At 38.3% G+C, this 22,216-nt stretch overlaps 1 protein-coding gene across 1 annotated transcript; it reads left to right on the forward strand.

The window, feature by feature from the left end:
- The first annotated feature begins 1,449 nt into the window (after positions 1-1,449).
- Positions 1,450-21,250, forward strand: LOC120533319 (gastrula zinc finger protein XlCGF8.2DB-like). The gene is made up of 3 exons (XM_039760159.1): positions 1,450-1,571; positions 7,458-7,744; positions 18,992-21,250. The coding sequence occupies exons 2-3, from the start codon at positions 7,495-7,497 to the stop codon at positions 19,831-19,833; spliced, it is 1,092 nt and encodes a 363-aa protein (XP_039616093.1). The 5' UTR covers positions 1,450-1,571; positions 7,458-7,494; the 3' UTR covers positions 19,834-21,250.
- The last annotated feature ends 966 nt before the right edge of the window (positions 21,251-22,216 follow it).

Consider the following 22,216-nt stretch of genomic DNA (forward strand, 5'->3'; position numbering starts at 1 on the left):
TTGAGCCTTTCGAATTCCACTGCTTTCATAATCTCTTATTTGCCTTTTTTCCTCTCCAACACTTTTGGGTCTCTTTTCTCCACGCTGCTCTTTCTTCTTTGCTTAGTCGTTGACATTTCATCTAGAACATATTGTCCTTATACGCTTTATATGTGCTGAGAGCATAGGATCTGTGTGTGCTACGTGCCTTTACGCGACTGAGTGTTTTGCTGGCTGAGCTCTTATTTGATATTGTTTGCGTCTTGCGGGTCTTTTATGTGTCTTCCGAGAAGATCACGTCTTGTCGCCCTGCTTTTCCTTTCCAGGATTATTTTTTATAATAGAGAGATAAATGGCTCTGTGCAGCAGTACTGGTCATATGGTGATGGAGAAATGTAAGCAAACTGAGGACATGCTTGGATGGTGCAGCACATACCTTGAACACTAGGTGTCCAACACTAAAAAACTGAAGATAGTAGAAAAGACTGTGGCAAATTATGGCAACCAATAAGTTCATATGGAATATTCAAAATGTAGCCGTCACAGTGAAATATCACAGCAAGTACATCAAGTTGGACAATCTCAGCACTTTCACCTCCGCTGCTTTAATCCATCAGCTGCAAACTAACTTTTAACTGACACTGGATATCAATCCTCACCATTTCGGATAAAGAGCTACAACACAACTTGGACAAGTTAAAAGCGCTATATAAATGTAATGAATTATTATTATTAAGTTTGGAGACTTCCAGGCTGTGATAAAGTCTGCTGAGCAATGGCCTTGCCAAGAAAGCTGTTCAGATCATCAAATCCCTGAATGTGACTTTACATAAAAGTCTATCTAATCTTACCTAAATGTAGAGTGGAAGGGATTGACAATGTACTATGGGATATAATTTATGAAGGAAGTAAAATGATCAACTTGCTGTTCTGAGTCAGTTTTAGGTAACAGAATTAAAACAAGCAGAAAATATACCACAAACTTTTAAAGAAAGAGCTAGCCAGCCATTCATCAAATTGACAAAAAAACTTTTTTTATCTTAAGCAGGGTGCTGTGAAGCTGGAGCATATCTCAGCAAGCACTGGGCACAAGGCAGGCATAAACCCTGGACAAGGCACCAGTCCATCACCAGGCGAACACACTTACACATAACAAACAATCTCTAGGGTCAGTTTAACAAAGCCACTTCATCAAACCTGCAGCCGTCTATCCTTGTCTTTTATAACTAACGTTTCTTATTTTTTCATTCATAGTTTTACAGTGAAGCAAAGAAGGAAAAAACTGGCGGGGGCGCGCAGGTTCGTGTAAACCTGAGCGAGTGAACGCGCATGCATGATCGGCATTTCAACTTGCTACACAGAGCATGCGCCAGATCTATACCCTGTTGAATCCTCAAACTCTGTATTTAGATTGGATCCGTTAGCAACTATGGTTGACGTGAGGCGTGACGTCATTGAGTGCGACGAAAACTGTACTAAGCTTTCGTCTTTCGCTTATCGCTTGTTGACAGTAGTCTGAAACAGTGGATGAGACGACACGTTTTTGTCCAGTGAACCAACTTTGGAAAGTCTCCATCACTCAGATACAAACAGTAAGTGATCTGGGTTTGAGGCCGTTATTTTATGGAGGTGGGTTTTTCATTCTCATCAGTCAGCGTAATAACACTTCACTTTATGTTATATTCCTTCAGTCGTTTGTCATCGTGGGATCGCTGAATTTTTTATTGTCAATGATGAGGCGATTTCGCATAGGAAGAACACTTTGATTACTACATTTTTAAGAGATTAAATAACCTGCATAGCCACACTCGCTAATGCAACACAGAGGTACTACCGTAAAAGAACATTTTATAAACACATACACACACTTCTTCTGTTATTCACATCAGAGAACTTTATGCGGTATTGTGACATTAATGAATTCTTGGCAAATTACAAAAAAAAAAAATAAAAATAAAAAAATAAATAATGTGAACGGTTATCCGGATAGACCATTTTTATATTTTCCAATTTAAAATATGCATTCCTTTCCCTTTTGAGTTATGAGAGGTGGATTTGGATTCTTCCATTTAAGCAAGTTGAGTATCCATGTGAGCCATTTCGTGTAGAATACCACAATATGTCGTTATAGCCAGTGCATTATAAACAGTCCAATGTCTGATTCACTCAAATCAATACATTCTGTCCGGATGAAAGCTGACCCGTTTTAATATTCTATAGAAAAGAAAACAAATGACACAGTATTTGGGGACAGTTCTTCAGTCCATTGTAAACCCAAAACAATAGCAATAAAATCTGTTGTGTATAAATTATAAAGGCCTTTCTTTACAAAAACCTGAAATTTAGGAACAACAATATTTTCTCCTGCAGTTTCCATCAATTCATCTTTAGATCCATTTAGCATAGTTAATATTCCATGATAATTTTGATTAATATATTGATCCAGCATCAAATTTTCAAAGATGACAAAATTATTTATTGTAAAATCTACTACTGGTACAGAGTATTGTTATAGGAACACCACAGTAGAATTGAAAATCCAATAAGCCCTTATATTCGGCATGCACAGAAACCACCTACACAAAGCTAACAACAATTTTCTTGTTATTTTCCTAACACTCTCTTTGCAAACAAATGACTATGATGACCTTTAATATTAATCCAATACATTAAACACAACTTTAACCCACGAAGCTTTGAAAACAGTTGTCCCATAACATCCAATAGTATTAACCCACAAGATTAATTTATTCTACAAGCTATACAGCATAGTTATAATCAGAAACAGATCTAGTTAAATGTCTATAATCAGTTAAAAAGTTTGAGCTTTTTTAGTCAAATCCCAATTATATCCACTTAAAATTAAATTGATAAATATACTTAGATGAACATCATTAAACATCTATATTTCAAACTCACTATATCCTAAGTAGGGCTGTGGGGAAACTGGGCCCTTTCCCAACAAACATAGGGATATCTTGTTAACACTAGAAATACCAGAGCCTACGAAAAAACTTGTGGATCCGGCCCACCTTAAATCCGTTCGCACCTGTCCACAAGCGTCTTTTGTCCTCTAAATGTGCCGATAAAGACAAGCTGCAAGCAGCCGGGTATTCCATCCCCAACCAACTTAGAACGTGCACGAACCTCTCCCAGCTCATGCCTTGATTGATTATCTGGGAGTGAAGTGGGGTTTTAGAGTGGAAATAATAGATTGTTATTTGGAATACACATTTCATGTGTGTTCCGTTTCCACAGTAATCTATGTAAACACATTTTTAAAACAGAAACGTTTTTCATGTTTTAGTAGTAAATGACAAAATGTAGGCATGAACTATATAATGTATGAAGCCTGAAGTCCAAAGATCAAGTAAACACTTTCACAAAAGGTTCAAGGAAAAGACAACAGCTTCTGTGGCCTAGCGGTAAGATTTGCTGACTTGTAATCAAGAGTCCCTGGTTAGATCCCGAATCACTCCTATATTTGCCTTTTTCAGTAGTGAGATGCTCTTATTGTTAATATTATACCGTACACACATACACTTGGTTTGCGTCTGCAACAGACGGTGTACATTTATAGGACTTGTAAAAGTTACCTTTTTTTTCACTTTTATTCTCTCTAAATCACGATCCCAATAAATACTAAATCTGACACTGTTAGTTTTATTTGAAACTGGGAATAACTGGAGATGTGAGTGGTGTTTTGAGACAATGGAACTGGACATTCTCTCATCTGGAGGGATAAAAGCTGCCTTCTTCGTATCTCACCGTCACTTGATTTTTTTTTATTCAGTTTTATTGAGTGTTCCTGCTCATATGTATATATGATATTTGGAATTATTCATTTTATGACCTGTATAGTACATTTCGGAAAACTTTGTAGCACGGATGCAACATTATTCATATTCATTCGCATAACATCTTGCGGTTTGTAATCAGTGACCGCGTGTTTTTTTTTTCCCTCGATCTTGCCAGTCCCCACATGTTGCTGTATGCTGTTTTCTTTTGTACTCCAGGACATGCAGAGGAAAGAATAATACAGAACAGTAAGTTCAGCGCTATATGCAATCGTCAGATTCAAATGTTAACAGTTCACATACACGCAAGGATCGTCCTTCCTACATTTACAATGTGTGTACCTGTTACAATGTACACACTTCTCTCTATGCTGTGGTTTCTATTACATACCTGAAAGAAAGAGACAATATATGTGAAAACATCATTGTACTAATGCAATATTATTTGAAAACGAACAGCGTCAGATTGGGTGTGAATTTATGCTGGCGCTGTTACTTAGAGTAAGATCAGGAACTTATTCAGTGTGTGCAAGAACATGCAGGTGGCCAGTTGCTGTGTGCTACAACATGCTGGCGGTTAATTTACTGTCCATTCCATTTCCTAAAGATGTAATTACAAATATTTCTGCTGGAGTTAAACCATATCATTTCAGACGTTTTTCAGGTTTTAATCCTTTTTGGGAAAGACCAGGTGGGAGATTTTACTATGTGCCCTGAATGTGTCACTCAGTACAAGTCAAGTAAAACCTGCAAGTGTGACATCAAATTATGTATAGCTGCTGACAAATATAACAAATATTTATTAAGTGCTATTTCCTATTTGAAGAAAAACACATTTGATTACCAGGGAAAGACGGTCTGCAACTGTGGGGATGTGTCTCATTTAGCCTTTCATAGGCAACAGGAGAAATATCACTGCTGACAATCTGTTGACATCACTTTCAGTGCCAATAAGCTACTTGCCAAGAAGACATGCATGCTTCATAATGTGCTGTAAACAAATAAGATGGAAGCTGCCAGCCTACTGTCTAAGGCAACACAAGAGTGATGGTCAAGGTGGCAGCTTCTGATAAAGTGCAGAGGCAGATGGGAAGATGCTTGCAACAACAACATTTATTTATTTAGCACACTTTCACGACAAAGAGAAAGTTACGAGAAAAGAAAAACAATTAAGATTTGGCAATAAGGTCAGATGGGCAGGAGGACAGGAACCTGGAGAAACAAAATGTGCCGAAGTTCCAAGGCTAAAAGACCATCCAAGCCTCCAGTGGAAATTCTATTTAACATAAATGTTCTTAAATTAAACCTCCTAGTTTTCATGCTTCATGTGATATGATTTAATGAAGTTGGTCTCATGGACAGCTGTGACACCCATCATCTCAGGAGGATCATGTGGTGGTAGAGCAGATCACCTCCACAGAAGAACCAGAAAAAACAGCAGAGAATTGAGGAGGATAGTACAGATTGCAGATCCCTGAAGAATATGATAATTCTATACCCTGTGGCGGACGGCCCTGAAATGGAAGGATGGGGGAAAGCAGCTTTTTCAGGACACTGCCTCTCCCAAAATGCTAGATAGCAGCTCCCCTGGAGTGTAGGGGTGCCCCAGATTCCCGCAGGGCATCGTGAGACTTTTGAGTCTGGTTTTTCAGCCCTGTTGGGTGCCATGGGTGCCGCCAGGGGGAGCTGTGAAAGGACCTGGGGAGTCAAGCTTCCCTTGCAGCCCGGAAGTGCTTGGAAGTCAAGACGGAAAACCCACAGTACTTACAGGCTGATTAAAAACTTGGGATTCTCCATCTGACCCGGAAGCGCTGGCAAGCCACGTGACAGGAACAACAGAAGTACTTCTGGGTCAAGGACTATATAAAGGACTATTGAAGACCTAGAAAGCAAGCTGAAGTTGGGAGTAGTGTGATGGAGCTTGCTGGGAGGTGTAATGGAGAAAAGAATTGTGTTTATTATTGATTGAATTGTCTTTCTTGTGGCTGTGGTGCTTTGGATGCACTAATTGAGAAGAATAAACAACTAAAATACTTCTCATTGCTTTTACCCTGTGTCCTGGACGTCTGTCTGTTGGGTTTTGGGGCAACAGCACCCCCAAAGCGTTTGACAACCCATATGGTCTATTAGGAATACAATTAAAGTGTAACTACACAACATTTAAACATTTGACATTTAAATGCATATTCTGAAAAATACAGATCAATCGATAAAACTTTATTTTTCCCCAGTGTTGCTCATTTTCATATCAGAAACACAGTGCTTGAGAGTCAAAAACTGCAGTCTGCCCAATGGATAGTCCATTATCCAGGAAGACACCATTGGCTCATCCTCCTCCTTATCTCTTCGGTTTACCCCTTAATAGGGAAGGCTGGATGATATTGAAAGCACTGTGGAAATCCTCCGCTCCAATCTTCATCCAACATTAAAATATTTCATTTTTCTTCTTTTATTACTTTATGTGCCCAGCAGACTGAAAAGTGTGTATATTCTTTTTACAATTACATTTTCACTTGGTTTTATGCTGAGCAGCAGCGTTGATTTAGGAAGTCACTTTGTGTCACAGTGGTTCTTGTTGCTGCTGGCAGAACAATACAGTGCCAGGTGGGAAGATGCACATACAATTAAACAAAAGAAAACTGAGCAAATGTCGCTGTTTTGCATATTGCAATGTCTTATAGAAGATGCCAAGAATCTGCTGTGACTGCTGAAGTAGATTTTTCTAATAACCCTACACTCCACTTACATTTACAAATGTGGTTTTCATATCTACAGAAATGTGTGAGTGTAGATGTACATTTTAAGGTATTTCCAAAAGAAATCCTGCATGGTTTATTTTTAATGACCCTAGTAAATACCAGATTGTGCTAGATAGAGAGCGCTATAACCCGACACACACACAGACACTGAGGGACCAGTCCAAGCACACGTGATTTATTTTTCTATTTACACAGTTCCAGCAAGCACAAACACACTTTCTTTACTTTTCTTTTGCTTTTCTTTTCTTTACTTTTCCTTCCTTCTCCACTCCTCCTCGGCCAGCTTTGTCCACCTCCTCCTGACTCTGGCTCCCATAGTGGCTGCTGGGTCCTTTTATAATGCACCTGGAAGTGCTCCAGGTGGTTGATGACCTATTGCAGCTACAGCACCCCCTGGTGGCGCCCATGGATCCCATGAAGCCCTGCGGGAATCCTAGGCACCGCTGCAATCCATGGGTGCTGCTTTCTAGCACTCCGGGGGAGGTAACGCTCTGGATAGACTGGCTCCTTCAGCCCTCCTAGCGTGGAGGCATCCAGGCCGGGCAAGGACCCTAGCAGTCCGCCACACAATAAATATTCAATCATTTTCCCAATGAGCAGCAAATGACCCTAGAACATTTTAAGTGAAAATATAGGTAAAGAAAAATTGTTTTTTTTTTTTTATGTTCACTTAAGCTGTTTTAAGCTGTCTATGCTTTTTTAGGTAGGGCATTAGAGATGCGTTATCAGCATGTCACATTAATGGGCTACAGTGAGAACAAAAGGATTCAGATGCCACTTGGCATGGCCTTGGTCATTATAGTACTAAAAATGCATTGTGGTTTTGGTGTTAACTGAGAGAATACCACGCAAAAAGAAATTCTAATGTTTTTAGATCTTAATGGAGAAGTTCTGATGGAATTAAATCTTCTTCTTTCCACAGTAAGAAGAAAGCAGCTACCATTTACTGTAACACCAAGATGGATGTAAAAGAGGAAGTGTTTGAGGCTGACATAAATACTGCGGCGATAATGGCGGTGAGCATTAAGGAGGAGGACAATGGTGAATGGGAGCCTGTACATCATGTACAGAAGAGTCTGCCCATTAAGAATGAAGATTATGAATTGGTGACTGTGGGCACTAAAGAAGAGGCTGAGGATGCATATGACACAAGGAGGACTGTTAGAATGCTGAAAGATAAGGCACTACCTTCAAGTCAGTCTGGAGAAAGTAAGTGTAAAATAAAAAATATAAATATTTTTTTGTGTAGGTTTAGGCCTTAGGTTTAACATTTTATGAAGAAAGTGAGGGAACTTTTTTTTTGGAATTTGATAAATTGAAGGTGTAAAGTAACTCATTTCTGAACATATACAAACTCATTTCTATTTATTAAAGTAACTGCAGAGGTTTTGGGAGCTTGGAATTCACTAGTCAAAGGATTCAGATAGCTTTTGATTAAACTATCTCATTTGTATTTATAATAATGGAGCTTTTCCAGGGACCTTCTCTGTTAAAATTGACTGCAGAGCCTCACAGAATTTCATTTTTCATCAACTAATGCAGTTAACTGGAGATTTTGTTTTCCTCTCCTTCATTACTACCCACCCATATCTCTGTTACCAGCATACATGAAATTTCTACAAAACTAACCCAAATAGAGTTGAATTGTTGCTGAATATGACGAAAATCGATTCAAATGGCCATTAGTGAACTTATTATGGGATTTTACAACCGGTTGTTTTCTATCACTTTAGAACTTGGAAATAATTAGCATAGTTCTGAAAAGAAAAGACCTCAGACCTACCCATCTCTCTCAAACCAATAAAAGTACAGCTTCTTACTTACTTATGCTGTCAAGCAAATACAACACAAGATACAGCTTTTTCCTGTCCTCTTTTCCTGTTAGCATTGACTCAGTTGAATCTCTCATCACTCTGCGTAATATTGTTAAACAGGTAGGCTCACCCATCACACGCAGTTCACATATAAGTCCATAAACAAAAACATTTTGACTAAGCCAGTGTTTTCCAACCTTAGTCCTGGGGAACCCCCTGTGACTGCTGATTTTTGTTCCAACCAGATTCCTAATCAGTGACAACACCTGATAGCACTGATCTCATTTAATTAGCTGGTATTATTTTTCTTTTATTCTACATTCAGAGAAGCACAGCAGCATGATTTTTACATTTATAAGACATTTAGAAATATTTCTGCTTTTGCTGTAGATTTAAATGGTTAAATCTCTTTTGTTGATTTCATTATATTTTGCCCTTTCTCTGTGCAGTTTTTCTCCTTCGTTGTATCTTATTAATGATGAGCAGAGCAGACACGCTGGTAAACAACACTGAATAATCAAAAGCCGCAAGTACTTTAGCAGCAGACCCACTAATCAGTAAATAATGAATTAATTAAACAATTAGAACACCTAGAAAAGTAGAATGAAAATCAAGATGAAAATATTGTTAAAAATAAAATGTATTCCCATATAACTGCTTGGTACATTTTAATATATATAATTTCTATATTGTTCCCAAAACACAGAACTTGGGAATAACACCTCACTTAATTAGCACAGGAGTCCAATTAAAAACAGAAGCAGGTTGGAACAAAAACCTGCAGCCACAGGGGGGCCAATGGACCGAGGTTGGGAAACACTGGTCTAAACCAATGCATATCTTTTTTTTTATTGGAATGCACACAGTAGACTCTTTTCTGCCTGGCTGGGCAATTGACCCCTGTAAAAGACTTGGGGCCTCATGTATAAGGCCACGCGTAGACTTCACACTAAAACATGGCGTACAGACAAAACTGCATGATGCACAAAAAAATCCAGATGCATAAAACTCTGCAGTTTCCCGTTATAAATCCCAATGAACGTGAAATTTAACACATATGCATGCGCCTAGAGCCACACCTTGACTACTCCCAGAATTTTGCAGTTTTGAATTTGCAAATCAATATAAATAGACCCTTCAGTTCAGTGTTTTGTTAAAAGACAATATCACAAACGCATGGAAGAAAGAAGATTTCAGTGAATGTGAAGTGGAGGCAAGGAAAACTGTATTATTTTTTGGGTTAAGCAGTGGTATAAGCAACAAAAGGAAATTAATGGAGTGATGCAGCATTGTGGAGACACTCAGAAAGTCACACAATGCCCGAAATAAAAAAGAAATAGATATCAAAGTCGACGTGAAAAGTGAGTCACAGCCCATCGTCTGATTATTGTGTTTCAGACAATATTACAAAGATGACCCCCGTGCCGAGGACATGACTCCAGGTACTTCTGTGCCCATCTTCAGATGCTGGGTGCACACACACCTCTTCTTTGGAATTATTGGCTGAACATCTGGCTGTATGCTGATGGACGCTGTTCTGTAGTCACAGAATGCAACAGTGGATGCTGTAATGGATGTGGCCAATTAACTAAGGAATATTAGGGCTGTACTATGTGATATTGACCACAAATTAAATGAATTGATTAAAAATGAATGCAGCATCTGATTACCTATTTTTACATTCTGCTAATTAAATTCAAATGAAGTGGTAACGCTTTCCGATTTGACTGATCATTTGGTGGGTCAAGGTCAGGGTCATCATAATACATCTCTTTAGGTCCGGGCAAACAATGATTGTGTGCCACATTATGCAGCACATTGTGAAGATGTGGGTTGTCTCCTGGCTGCCTCTTCTATTATGGGAGCCTCTTGAACTCAACATGGTCAGTACCATAACCAAGATCAGCTTGAAGGGGCTCTCCTTCCCAGCTGCCTGCCTTCTGTCCCTCGAGTGAGTGTGCTCACTCACACTGACTCCTTCCACATCCTGCCTTTCACTTTCTTTCTCCCGTCAAACTATGTCTTTTCTTTTTCTTGGTTCATTTTCTCCTGTTTCTCTTGTACTTGCGCTTCCCTTTTAAAATGGGGGTGTTGAGGGCAATCAGCAGCTTCCGGCATCAATTAGGGTTGCAGGTGATCCTACACCTGTGCACTAAGTGCAGGGCCATCCGCACCCGCATCACGCAGGGGAACCACTCTCGTCACGTTATCATGACCAAACCTAAACCCCAACCAACACATCGATGTGAACACGGCGATTATTTATTCAAAATGCCAAACATCCGCGGACCTCACCTTACCACACATGCTACATGCTTGCACAATGCGACACACTTTCTATGCACTATAAAGCAGGACATTAATAGAGTGAAAATTGTTTTATTTACATAAGAAAATGAATTCTCTGAAGGTGCCTTTATAGTGAAGCTTCGGCACTGTGGAAGAAACAAAAACCTGAGGAAGACAGGACAAGTTCAATCAATTAGATTTTTATTCAGTCACAGATGACTACGTGGATTCTTTGTGGCCGCGCAGAAGAGCAAATTACATTTTTTTTTTCAGTTGCCTTTTTATAATTTCTTCTTCCTTCCCCTTATTTCTTAAAAATAAACATATTTTATTTTATTACGCTAATGGGCCCTCTGTTCTTATTTTTTTCATTGATCAGATAGACCTTAAAGAAGGAAAGCTCATCTTTCCTGTGTCAAATAGACGCGTTTCTAAAGAAACTGAAAATTGTCCCAGGTCAGCTTACTACACTGTCTTATGACAGACGCCTGTATGAATAACCTACCATTATAGCAAAACGGCTTTGTCAGCTATTAACCCTAAGTAGCTTGCAAGCAGTTAATTTTCTTCTTTGGCAGCACAGAGAACCACAACGTACCATTTCTCTGCTCTGAGGTGGCTTGCTGTCCGTAAAAGGATTGCTTGCCTTTTGCTGTACAAGTTGGAAAAAACACCTGCACCTTTTTATAGGCTTTCCTGCTATAGATAATGTAATGGCAGCTCCTTCTTTTTAGTGATTCATACCTGGCTGGTGTAACTTGTCCAGCGTTGTTGCAATAGCAATGTGTGTGCAGCTGACCGCTCCAACTACATTTAGAAAACCGGACGTTGCTGCAAATTATGCTTTGACGTTTCCCAGTTCACCCACAGTATAAGGAAATCTTATCTACCTGCATGACAAGCGGATAATAACATCCTATACAGCTGATGTTTGTGAAATACTCGATCAGTCCACATGTTCATGTTGAAAAGCTCCTGTAGTTAAAAACTCGAGAATGGACAGAACTTGCAAATGAGCAGGTAGAGCACAATTCCTCAAAGTCTGCCTTTGTAGAGCCAGCGTCAGTTCAGCACACAGCGCCAAGAGTATAGTACTTAGAAATCAAAATTGATGTACAAGCCAGTAACCATCATCTCTAAATATGCATATCTCTCTTCTAATTCTTCTAATTGTGATGTCTTCTAACAATGCTAAAGCAGCTGTGGTAGCTAGAATAGTTTGGCCATTCTGTGCACCATTATATTGTTACAGAAACATTGCAATCAAGTGATTTAAATTTGTGAACGATATGCAGGTGATTTCAGTGTATTTGATACAGCCCACGTAATGGATGTAAATATGAAAAAGAAAGGTAATCAACACAAAACAGTAGCATTACTTTAATGCTGTATGCTGCCAATTGGCAAAAACGTGCAGAAAAGGGTGTACGCATGGTGTGAGGCTGCTATGAAAATATGCGTGGCTTTACACTACGTTTAGTTTTTATACATTTCAAAGTGAATGTGGAAACAGACGTACGCAACATTTTTGTGAGTATACACTGTTTATATATGAGGCATCTGGTACGTGTGCTTCTGGCCTTATACTTGGTGCTTCTGGAATGATAACAATGCAGGTATTTTTATTTTTACTTCCATCAAATAAGTATTGCATTAGGTTACTTGTTAAATTAAAAAATAATCAGACTTCATAACACACATTACTTTTAACGAGTTACTCTACTGCTCTCAAGATTGTACTGATGAGTTTAGCACTGTACGTTCGTCTCCACATAAATTTAGTGATTTCTGAAGTACAGAGACAAATTATTTCAACCAGAAGAAGGAATAATGCAAATATCTGAAAATTTTCCTCTGGAAATTTGTTTTTGTGGACGCTTCTGTCCATGACTGCTGAAAGTATGTGAGAAGCAAATACATACACAGCCTGTAAAAACCTTAACAGTAAACCAGTTACGGGTTTACATGGCCAATTGGGTTATTTTGCAGAGAAATATACGTGTTATCAGGTTTCTCAGAAACTAATAACCCGATTTCTCTATCCAGAATAGGGGGTTTACACTGAGTCTAAATGGGACACTCTTATTAAGAAATTCTTTCTCCAGTAAGTGTGAGCTTACAAGAAACAAATATGTTGAAGAATTTGGATGTTTAGTTACATCCTACTTGAATCATATCATAAGCATAATTGCCCCCACTTTGTTTGACTCAATAGTAGATAATACACAACAAATGGTAAAATAACCAGTTGTCAGGTTGCATGACTAATTGTAAGATTGTTTCTAAGTTTTCTCCTGGATTAAAAGTGGCATCTTGCAAGCAGTGCAATGTGAGGGTCATTTTGTGTAGCCAGTCAACATGAAGAACAAAAGAATAAGAACAGAACCACCTTTTGAAAGCAAACAGGTAAGCAAATTTTACCTTTCTTATTTCCAAAGGTGATGGACTGGTTGACAGACAACAACAACAACAACATTTATTTATATAGCACATTTTCATAAAAAAGTAGCTCAAAGTGCTTTACATAATGAAGAAAAGAAAAATAAAAGACAAAATCATAAATTAAAATAAGACAGCATTAGTTAACATAGAAAAGGAGTAAGGACCGATGGCCAGGGTGGACAGAAAAAACAGAAAAAAAAAACTCCAGACGACTGGAGAAAAAATAAAAAATAAAAAAAATCTGCAGGGGTTCCAGGCCACGGGACCACCCAGTCCCCTCTGGGCATTCTACCTAACATAGATGAAATAGTCCTCTTTGTAGTTAGGGTTCTCACGGAGTCACTTGATGTTGATGGTCATACAGACTTCTGGCTTTTAATCCATCCTTCATTGTTGGAACATCACGGTACTTTGAGTAGATGGTGGTGGCGCAAGCAAAAGGATACCGGAAAAGGAAACAGAAGAGACAGTAGGGGTTAGTACAGATTTTAGAGCCACCATGAATAGTTATTATAATGAGTTGAATATACAGAGTATCAGGATTTTAATTACAGTGAAGTTATGAGAAGGCCATGTTAAAGTAATGTGTTTTCAGCAGTTTTTTAAAGTGCTCCACTGTATCAGCCCGGCGAATTCCCATTGGCAGGTTATTCCAGATTTTAGGTGCATAACAGCAGAAGGCCGCCTCACCACTTTTAAGTTTTGTTCTTGGAATTCTAAGGAGATACTCATTTGAGGATCTGAGGTTACGATTTGGAGTACAAGGTGTCAGACATTCCAGTATATAAGATGGGGCGAGATTATTTAAGGCTTTATAAACCATAAGCAGAATTTTAAAGTCAATCCTGAATGACACAGGTAACCAGTGTAGTGACATCAAAACTGGAGAAATGTGTTCGGATTTTCTTTTCCTAGTTAGGATTCTAGCAGCTGCATTCTGCACTTGTTGCAAACGATTTATGTCTTTTTTGGGTAGTCCTGAGAGGAGTGCGTTACAGTAATCTAGTCGACGGAAAACAAACACGTGAACTAACTTCTCATCATCTTTCAGTGATATAAGAGGTCTAACTTTAGCTATGTTTCTTAAGTGAAAAAATGCTGTCCTAGTGATCTGATTAATATGCGATTTAAAATTCAGATTACAGTCAACAATCACCCCAAAGCTTTTTACCTCCGTCTTGACTTTTAATCCTAATGTATCCAGTTTATTTCTAATAACCTCATTGTATCCATTATTGCCAATCACTAAGATTTCAGTTTTCTCTTTATTTAACTTGAGAAAGTTACTATTCATCCATTCTGAGATACAAGTCAGACATTGTGTCAGTGAATCAAGAGAATCGGGGTCATCAGGTGCTATTGATAAATACAGCTGTGTGTCATCAGCATAGCTGTGGTTAGCTCACGTTGTAACCTGAGATAATCTGACCTAACGGAAGCATGTAGATTGAGAATAACCGCGGACCCAGGATAGAGCCTTGTGGAACACCATATCGGATATCATGTGATTTTGAGTTGTAATTAACACAATTAACAAAGAATTTTCTCCCTGCCAGGTAGGATTCAAACCAATTTAAGACACTGCCAGAGAGGCCCACCCATTGACTAAGGCGATTTCTAAGAATATTATGATCAGTGGTGTCAAATGCGGCACTCAGATCTAAGAGGATGAGAACAGATAAATGGCCTCTGTCTGCATTCACCTGCAAATCATTTACTACTTTAACGAGTGCAGTTTCTGTGCTGTGATTTGTTCTAAAACCCAACGAGATTAGACAGAAGTCCCCATGTACTATGATATTTGCTGATGACATTGTGATCTGTAGCGAGAGTAGGGAGTGGTTTAGGAGACCCTGTAAGGTGGATGTATGCTCTACAGAGGAGAGGAATGAAGGTCAGTAGGAACAAGACAGAGTACATGTGTGTAAATGAGAAGGAGGTCAGAGGAATGGTGAGGATTCAAGGAGTAGAGTTGGCAAAGGTGGTAGAGTTTAAATACTTGGGATCAACAGTGTAGAGTAACAGGGATTGTGGAAAAGAGGTGAAAAAGAGAGTGCAGGCAGGGTGGAGAAGAGTGTCAGGAGTGATTTGTGACAGACGGGTATTAGCAAGACGGAAAGGGAAAGTCTACAGGGCAGTAGTGATACCAATTATGTTATATGGGTTGGAGACAGTGGCACTGACCAGAAAGTAGGAGAGAGAGGTGGAGGTGGAAGAGTTAAAGATGCTAAGATTTGCATTGGGTGTGACAAGGATGGATAGGATTACAAATTAGGATATTAGAGGGTCAGCTCAGGTTGGAAGGTTGGGAGACAAAGTCAGTGAGGTGAGATTGAGTTTGTGTGGACATGTGCAGAGGAAAGATGATAGGTATATTGAGAGAAGGATGTAAAGGATATATCTGATAGGCAAGAGGAAAAGAGGAAGGCCTAAGAGAAGGTTTATGAATGTGGTGACAGAGGACATGCAGATGATGTGTGTGAAAGAGCAAGATGAAGAGAACAGGAAGATATGGAAAAAGTTGATCTGCTGTGACAACCCCTTATGGGACCAAGAAGAAGACCACCTTTAACCCTTCTCCAGGGTTGGTGTGTATGGATTAGTGGGTGGTCTGGCTTCTATTTTCAGCAGGCTGGCTTTACCTCATATATTTTTTTAGACACTGAGAAAGGCTTCCATGACATCTTTTCAGATCTCTGAATGTCATTTTAAAAAGAGAGTCAGCCTTTTGGAGGCTCACAGCTCTGTAGGCAGGCATGGCTGGATTCTGTACAATTGCCAGAAAGTATTTCCTCTGTGACCCAGTACTACTTCTGTGAAGTATTCAGTCTCACACCTCTTGAATATCCTACTTCCTTTAAGGATGACAGCATTGGGGTGTGCTTCCTGGCCACAATGTTATGTGATTTGTCATTGGACACCATTGATAATTAATTGTGTCTGTTGTTAAATGTCCGACTCTTCAAATTGCCATGCAAATCACAAATGTTCAGTCAGTGACACTGATCTGAGCATGTATAGTGCCAAGGTTCAATGTCACACTCTTCCTCTACATGCGTCATGACAATATAGCAATTGTGGAGATTGTCTAGGCATTTGGTAACTCATTGTATAATGTGATATTCTGTACTTTGATGTACAATTATCAGGTTAGCAACACACAAATAAAATGACCATGCTGCTAAGAAATGAAGTGTGAAGAACTTAAAGAACAAGTGAGATGCCTCCCCTAAACCTCAATTATTGATCAAAAATTTCAGTGAGTCTCGTTACTTTGCATTTGAACAGCCCAGATCTTTTGCAAAATTCCTCTTCTGCTTATGCTACAAAAGGGTCTGACTGGTAATTGTATTGCGTGAATGACTTTCTTAATAAACAATCATGTGGATTTGCCAGAACATAGTCCTTTAGTACTTCGTACATTATAACCACATAAACAAATTGTGCTTTTAAGAACAATGTACCTTTGTGCTGTTGTCGGTAATCTGAGACATACAACACTGTTGAAGAATGCCAGTTATGGTTACAGTGTTGTTTAATTATCATCTGGCAGCAGGCTGTGACATTCATGAGACTTTCAGGCAATTTATTAAAAGGGGTTAACTTTATATATAACTTTATAATAACTCTTAACTATTTAGCAGGACATTTGAAGTAGTTAGTATTTCATTATACATCAATCACATGCCATTTGACACTAAGTTAAGTTTGATTTATTTCCACACTTTCTACACTTGAGTTCAAATGAGGGGAAATGATACTGCATATAATATTAGCTGTGCTACCCATCTAAGATGGGTTAAAATCTAAGTAATCAATGTAGATTTCGGTTTTAACTTGTGCAGTTCACCATGCAATGCACATTTCTCTGTTATATGTTATTTGGTATGGAAGTTGTAAAAGCAGTGTTAATGTTTGGCGATGGACCACCTATTGGAGAGACAGAGACATAGCAACCCTTGTTCTTTTAGTAAGGTGGGTATGCACATAGTGCAGCCCATAAGCAGTTGGAAAGTAGCACAAGTGTTATTAATGAAGCTCTCTACCTAAGCATATTAGTAGTGAAATGAAATAAAGGGTATGAGATTATAAAATTTCTGCATGGAATCGAAGGTTTGTACTTAAAAATTAGAGGAACTGTATAGGAATTACAGTTAATAGTAATCTTTATATATACTGTGTAATGCAAAGATGAAAGAATCAAATTACTAACTCACTCGCTCATCAACAGTCACACTACTTCCCGCTTTGTGAAAAACCTGAAATCTGGCAGGACATTATGTCTGGGGCAGGTCTAGGTTATCTGCTAATAAAGGACATTTAGATATATTATCATTTAGGGATAAAAAAATCCTCATACAATAGAAAAATTAAATGTCCTAAATTATCAAAAATGCTTTGTGATTGAAATTTGGTGATGTTGTAGAAAAAAGAAAATTAACTGAAACGTGTTTTTCACTTGTTGGTATTTATCAATAGTAATGTTATAGTGAATGGGTTATTTAAGGTACCCCATTTCTTTTTGCTTAGTGTAGATAGGCTGAGAGTTGAACTCCACCTCCACAACAGCACCACTTTCCAATAGTGTGGACAGACGAGTGAATAAGTGTTTACACCCATCAGATCTGCAGTTCAATTAGGTAAAAGTTTCATTGGATAGATTTATGTTGGAGTTCTGAGAAGGTAAAAAAACAACAGTTGGAATTAAGTCACCCTCATCATATTGTGGCCTCTAATTTAATTTCTGTATAACAACAACAACAACAACATTTATTTATATAGCATATTTTCATACAAACAGTAGCTCAAAGTGCTTTACATAATAAAGAATAGAAAAATAAAAGACACAATAAGAAAAGAAAATAAGTTAACATTAATTAACATAGAATAAGAGTAAGGTCCAATGGCCAGGGTGGACAGAAAAAACAAAACAAAAAAAAAAACTCCAGACGGCTGGAGAAAAAAATAAAATCTGTAGGGATTCCAGACCATTAGACTGCCCAGTCCCCTCTGTGGGATGGAGATGTTTTGACAAAAGAAAAGAAACAGGATGACATATGGTGTGACCTTTGTAGTGGAAGAGGGAAGATTCACCAAAGCTGAAGTAAGATTTGGTTGCGCACTTGAGATGCGCTATACTCCTCTAGTCTAACTGCTATGGAGGGAGGAGTTGGATTCATTATGACAATAAGCTGTATCCAACAGTACTAGAGCATCTCAGAAGAGAAAAGAGATGGACGTTGTATACAGCACAAGCATGTAACACCGAGGTCAAGCCCAGTGCTCCCACTCACAATTCCCCCATCCAGAATTATACCCTAAACTGCATGCATGGAATATTCTGTTCCCAATAGTCTCGCAAATACAAATTATTGCAGTCGAAATGCCAATATAATGATACCATATTTACTCCTTCACCTAGGGTATGAGAAATGCTAGCGTCTTTACTGGCTGTACATGTAGTTCATGATAATATTTTTTTCTAGAAGGTGCTGTTTGCAACCTAATTCATTCTTCACAGTACAAACACTAAATACTGCAACACTTACATTGCACTCAATTAAATATATTATCTATTGCATTAATAAATAGTCAACATTTTTTTTTTTTTACTTTTTTAGTATTTTTTCCTTAGATCTTAATAATATATACAATGTATGTTAATATTTTTTTTATTATTATTTTCCAGTTTTTAATGCATAAACTTTTTTTGGCTCCAGTGATTGTATTTATTGGTGATTAGTTCTAAAGCAGAGGGCAAAATGATCAAGTTGAGTGTTTTCCAGTTGCAAGTTGATTTTTTCCTGTTGCATATTTATAACTTCCATCACCATTTATTTAATGTTGTGACTTAAAGGCAGTAGAATGGCAGTGAATTGAAAATATTGTTTTATCTTTCTACTTAATACAGGAGTCAAACGTCACTGTTGTTCTAAATGTGGAAAACGATTCTCTCATTTAAATGATCTTCGAAGTCACACAAGAATTCACACTGGAGAGAAGCCGTACTGCTGTTCGGAATGTGGTAAACGATTCTCACAAATCTCCCATCTTCAGACACACAAAAGAATTCACACCGGAGAAAAGCCATATCGCTGTTTTGAGTGTGGCAAACAATTTTCACAAATCTCCCATCTTCAAACCCACACTAGAATTCACACTGGGGAGAAGCCGTATTGCTGTTCACAATGTGGCAAAAGATTCTCACAAATCATCAATCTTCAGAACCACACAAGAACTCATAATGGGGAGAAGCTGTATTGTTGTTCTGAATGTGGAAAACAATTTTCACTATTAAGTGACCTTCAGAGTCACACAAGAGTTCATACTGGTGAAAAGCCATATTTCTGTAGTGAATGTGGCAGACAGTTCAAACATATGATCAGTCTTCAGACCCACATACAAGTTCACACTGAAAAGAAGCAATATTCCTGTTCTGAATGTGACAAGCAATTCCGTTACAGACGCAGTCTTCTATCCCACTCAAGAAGTCATGTGGGAAAGAATCCTAAATCTTGTTCGGAATGTGGAAAACAATTCTCCAGCAACAGCCATCTTCAGACACACAAAAGAATTCACACCGGAGAGAAGCCATATTGCTGTTCAGAATGTGGGAAAAGATTCTCACGAATGGCCAATCTTAAGACCCACATAAGAATTCACACTGGAGAAAAGCCATATTCGTGTTCTGAATGTGGAAGACAATTCTCTGACAACAGCCATTTTCACAAACACATAAAAAATTCACACTGAAGAGAAGCTGTATTGCTATTTGAAATGTTTTCAAGTGAGCCTCACAAGTGTTAAAGAGTGTTAAGACCCACCCAAGGATTCACACTGGAGAGCATTGCTGTACAAAAAGTGGCAAATTATTTGCACAGTTGTCTTAAAATTCAAACTAGGGAAAAGCGCTATTGCTGAATTGAATATGGTAAACAATTCTAACATATGGTCAGCCTTGAGACCCAGACTCAAACTGAAGAGTAGTTCAATTTCTCTTCTAGATGTGTCAAACATTTCCTTTACAGGCATAGTCTCCCCATTCTAGCACTGCTGTTCTGCATGTCGTAAACGGTTGTCAAAAATGGTCATGTTTGAGAACCACATAAAAATTCACATGTGAGCAAAGCCATATTCTTGTTCTAAATGTGGCATATAATTCTGTGACAGAAGAATTCTTCAAAATTCACTTGAGACAGAAGTCATACTGCAGTTCTAAATGTGGCAAACAGTTTTTTACAGGAGCAGTCTTTTGATGCACTCAAGAATTCACACTGTAGGGAAGCTGTATTTCTGTAATGAATGTGGAAAAGGATTCCATCTTCAAACCCACAAAAGAATTCACTCTGGAATAACAACAATAACAATGCATAGATCACTTCCAAAAAAACTTTAAGACTCAAGAGTGAGGTTTACTCTTGTCCTGAAAGAAAGCACACTAAATCATTGAGAAAATAAAACCAAGAGAAGCCATATTGCTGTTTAGAATGTGGTAAACTATCCTCTGACCGGAGTAATCAAAGCCACACTAGATTTCACTATCAAAAAATTTTCTGAAATAGTAAGTTGGAATATGATGAGGAAATGAAGGAGTAAAGGAAGCCAAATGAACCATGTTTAACGCCAAGTGTTGATGAGTACCTTTATAAGGTGGGCTTTATAATATAAAATCAATACCAAATCTCATAAAGGTGAAACTGCTTTGTGTTTCCTAATTATACTGGCTGCACATCTACCAGTATGCAACCTGGAATGGTTTCTTTTGGTAATAATTATATGTTGCTCTTTTCCTTTTTTTGTTTTTGTAGTTCGGAAATTTTATGTTTGAAAATTTTCTGTTAGTGAATCTTTAAATTTTGACCTCTGAGCTTAGTTTAATCCAATTAAGCAACATTTTTATAAGTCAAAGGTTTTATTTGTGGGACACAGGTTTTATAGTTCCACTGTACCCTTTTGGTGAATTTTAGGCCTCTGGCTTTTTCATTTTTTGTGAGTTTTGAATCACAATATGGTTCTGATTATTAAAGTAAAGCACTCAAAGCCTGGATAGCTAGAAGAACCATTTCTAGTCACTTCTTTGCTCGTTGAGAGAGTTTGGTAGCATGCACTGATAGTGTTTTGCTGCACCCACCACATAATGAACCACCTGGATTATGACCCGAGTGCAGTGGGTGACACCTCCGTACTACACTGGAACAGTGTAAGTTTTTTATGGTGGCTGGTGTGCCAATCCTGCCACCAACCCCTGCAGTGGTTTTCCCTGTAAATCAGAAGAGCTGCTTGCAGGGCTGGATGTGGATTAATATCATACCCAGGATGCAACAATTGCAGGTCAAGGGCCTTGCTCAAGGACCCAACAGAGTAGAGTCACTTCTGGCTTTTACGAGATTCAAACCGGCAACCTTCTGATTGCCACCACAGACTCCTAACCTAAGAACCACCACTCCACTCTGTGAAAAGAATGTAAAAAAGTAATATGTCAAGAAATATCATCCAAAATCAGACAGGGTTTTTGGATGAAGAGACTTTACCTCAAGAAATGTGCAGGCAAATAGCAAACTCAAAACTCTAGAAGCCCTGACGTAAAGGAGATATAATCACAGATACACAGAAGGAGAGAGATAACACCAAACTCATTAAAGAGAAAACCTAGCAAAGAGATTCTAAGAAAAAATAGATTTGGGGGCATCTTTGATGTAGCTGCACCACCAGACACAAGACACTGTTTGTCAAGGACATATTAAAGTGCAGTATGCACAGGCTGATCCGGTCCAAATGTGGTACTGTAGGTAGCCATGAGGATCAATCAATATTCAACATGTCACTGTGCGTTTAATAAGTTTTGCACTTACGCAGTATTGATAATCTGCTTATCAAACATTGTTAATTATTATCATATCTCTTTGATTATTTTTCTTTTTATTATACAGTTCTGCCTTTTACATTGAGTAGTATGCTGTATTAGTCTCTGAAAAGGACCAGGAGGAACATTAAAAAAAAATGTCTTTGTTTCCAGAGATTTCTAGAAATTGGGTGAAGCTCCTAGTTAGGCACTGATTAGTATGTTTACCAAAACAATATTATCTTAATATTAACAAATAAAGTGTTATCACAAACAACACTTAAGGACCCAACA

The sequence above is a fragment of the Polypterus senegalus genome, chromosome 8 (assembly GCF_016835505.1).
Source record: "Polypterus senegalus isolate Bchr_013 chromosome 8, ASM1683550v1, whole genome shotgun sequence".
Lineage (NCBI taxonomy): Eukaryota > Metazoa > Chordata > Cladistia > Polypteriformes > Polypteridae > Polypterus > Polypterus senegalus.